This window comes from Egretta garzetta, unplaced genomic scaffold (genome assembly GCF_000687185.1).
Source record: "Egretta garzetta isolate BGI_Z169 unplaced genomic scaffold, ASM68718v1 scaffold154, whole genome shotgun sequence".
In the NCBI taxonomy this organism is placed as follows: Eukaryota; Metazoa; Chordata; class Aves; order Pelecaniformes; family Ardeidae; genus Egretta; species Egretta garzetta.
The window spans coordinates 4,264,652-4,266,721 of record NW_009259600.1 but is presented as its reverse complement, the minus strand read 5'-3'; the positions used below and the strand labels follow the sequence as shown (position 1 = coordinate 4,266,721).

Here is a 2,070-nt window from a genome sequence, read left to right as displayed (position 1 = left end):
GTTTCAGGCATCTTGGTTTTTTTCACACTTTTCTTTCTTCAGTGGCATAAATGGAGGACACTCCTGCCCCCTTCTTCCTCAATTATCAGGCAGTCAGGGTATTTTCTGGGAGTGGGGATTGTGGTATCAAATAGTTTTGAATGAAGAGAGCAAGTATCTAAATCTGCTATTCTTGGACAAATTTTCTTTAGACTTGTCCTCATCAACTGTTGTTAAGGGGGGAGGGAAGAGTAGCAGCTTAGGCTGTTTAGCCTAACTTTTTCCAGAGAAAGAAATATATGTGTGAATGGGGAGAGGGAGCACTTCTTGGCTCCCTTTCTTTATCTTGCTGTTGCAACTATAGTATAGTACCTGTATTTTTTCTAAGACTCCTTTTCCTTGCTTGAATGTATAGTTTATCCCAGCTTTGGCTTGAGAGGGGGAGCTAAAAAAAAGGTGCCTCCTCTGAAATAACCTGAACAGAATATTGCCTTAAAGATTTGTGTTAAAGGATGTGGAGACAGCCTCTGCATTCCAGGACTATCAGAGCCAAATAGGGATGTCAGGCTACCCTTCATTAGGTGAAATTGGTGAAATGTAAATAATAATTGGTCAGTGGGTACAGCTGAATACCCTGTAAAACAAATTTGGACACTAGCCATGTGGCATCTTCTACCTGCGTGACCTCACTTGTCCTAGAACTGGGGGACAGGAAGTCTTGTGGGGTTCCTCCCCACCACTTTCTAATGCACTCATACCGCACTGCATCCGAGGCATCCGCTGGCTCCTTCTCCTGGGTGGTTTTGTTTTGGCATCTCCTACAAGCAGTTGTCTATGGTATGGGCACATCTGGCAGTCCGGCTGGTGAGCCACTCTGGCTTGTGGGATGATACTTGGAAGGGCTCTGCGTTAATCTGTTGTGCAAAGGAAGATGTTCTATTGCAGTTTTTCCATGACTCAGAAAAACAAAGAAACCTAAAAGGTCATATGGTGGTGTGTGATTTGTTTTATGGGTTCATTCAATATTGCCATTTTGCATTTAGCCCAACCACAGTGAGTCAACTGGATTGAATTGACTCAGTCAAAATAGAGAACTTGCACAACAGTAGGATTTCAGCCATTCAAAATTCCCTTGCTAATGCACATCAAAGAGATGAAATTAGGTATGGAGTGCGGATTTATTTTTGGGGGGTGAGGTGGGTGACTACAGTTATACTAGCACATCTAAAACCAGTTTAAAGTGAACTTGGGCATCTTGGTATTTTTATGGATCTTGCCTAAATGTTTTACTACCTTGAACTTCCACTAGTTAGGCAAATAAACCTACTTTCAGGAAAGGATACAGAAATTGGCTTGAACATTTAAGCTGTTCTGGTATTGACTTGGCTGGATCTACTTGGATGCTTTGTCAGTTAGTATCTTAAATTGCTACATAAACATCAGAAAGCGAGAAGCTGTAAGGTGGAGAAATTGCAGAGAACTGCTCCATGGTACTCAGTGGCCTAAAATCTGCTGCTTGAATAATTATGTGACAGCTTCCTATGGCTTTGCAGGGTAACTTGTATGCTTTGGCATTAAAAAGTCAAGTGCCCAGTGCCAGCGTTTTCCACCTCAAAGCTGCACCGTGTCAGCGGAGCCAGCTGTGGAGAGCAGCTCCGCCGGCTTGCCATGACTAACGTCAGACTTCCTCTCCGCTGCGCCCTGGGGCCGCTTGTCCATGAAGAGATCGAACTTTGCAAGGAGGGGCTGGATGCAGCTCGGCACCGGCGGCGGCTGGCCCTTGGCTGGTGCAGACAGGCGGATGAAAGGCGCGGGCGGCCCGGCAGCGTTACCCCGTTTTCCGCGGCGCTGCCCCGGGCCTGCCCTTGCCCGAAGGCCCAGCTGCAAGAATCGGGGGATGAGGTCAGCGTGTGAGGGAGGGACGGCTGTCCTTCGCCCCGGCGGCGCCTCAGGGCCCCGGGCCTCTTGTTTCTTCGGCGCCCGGTTTGCCTCGCCCGGCCAGGCCCCTCCTGCAGCAACGGGTAGGGCAGGTGGGTCGGGAGGACTACACCTCCCGGCGTGCCCCGCGGGCCACGGCCGCGCGGAGCATGC

General features: G+C 48.8%; 1 protein-coding gene across 1 annotated transcript in view; it reads left to right on the top strand.

Moving 5' to 3' along the window:
• Nucleotides 1–1,647: 1,647 nt before the first annotated feature.
• Nucleotides 1,648–2,070, top strand: part of STK3 (serine/threonine kinase 3) — a 134,878-nt gene continuing 134,455 nt past the window's right edge. The window contains exon 1 of the mRNA XM_035893910.1: nucleotides 1,648–1,889. Within this exon, the coding sequence (XP_035749803.1) occupies nucleotides 1,648–1,889 (242 nt within the window). The remainder of the gene's footprint in view (nucleotides 1,890–2,070) is intronic.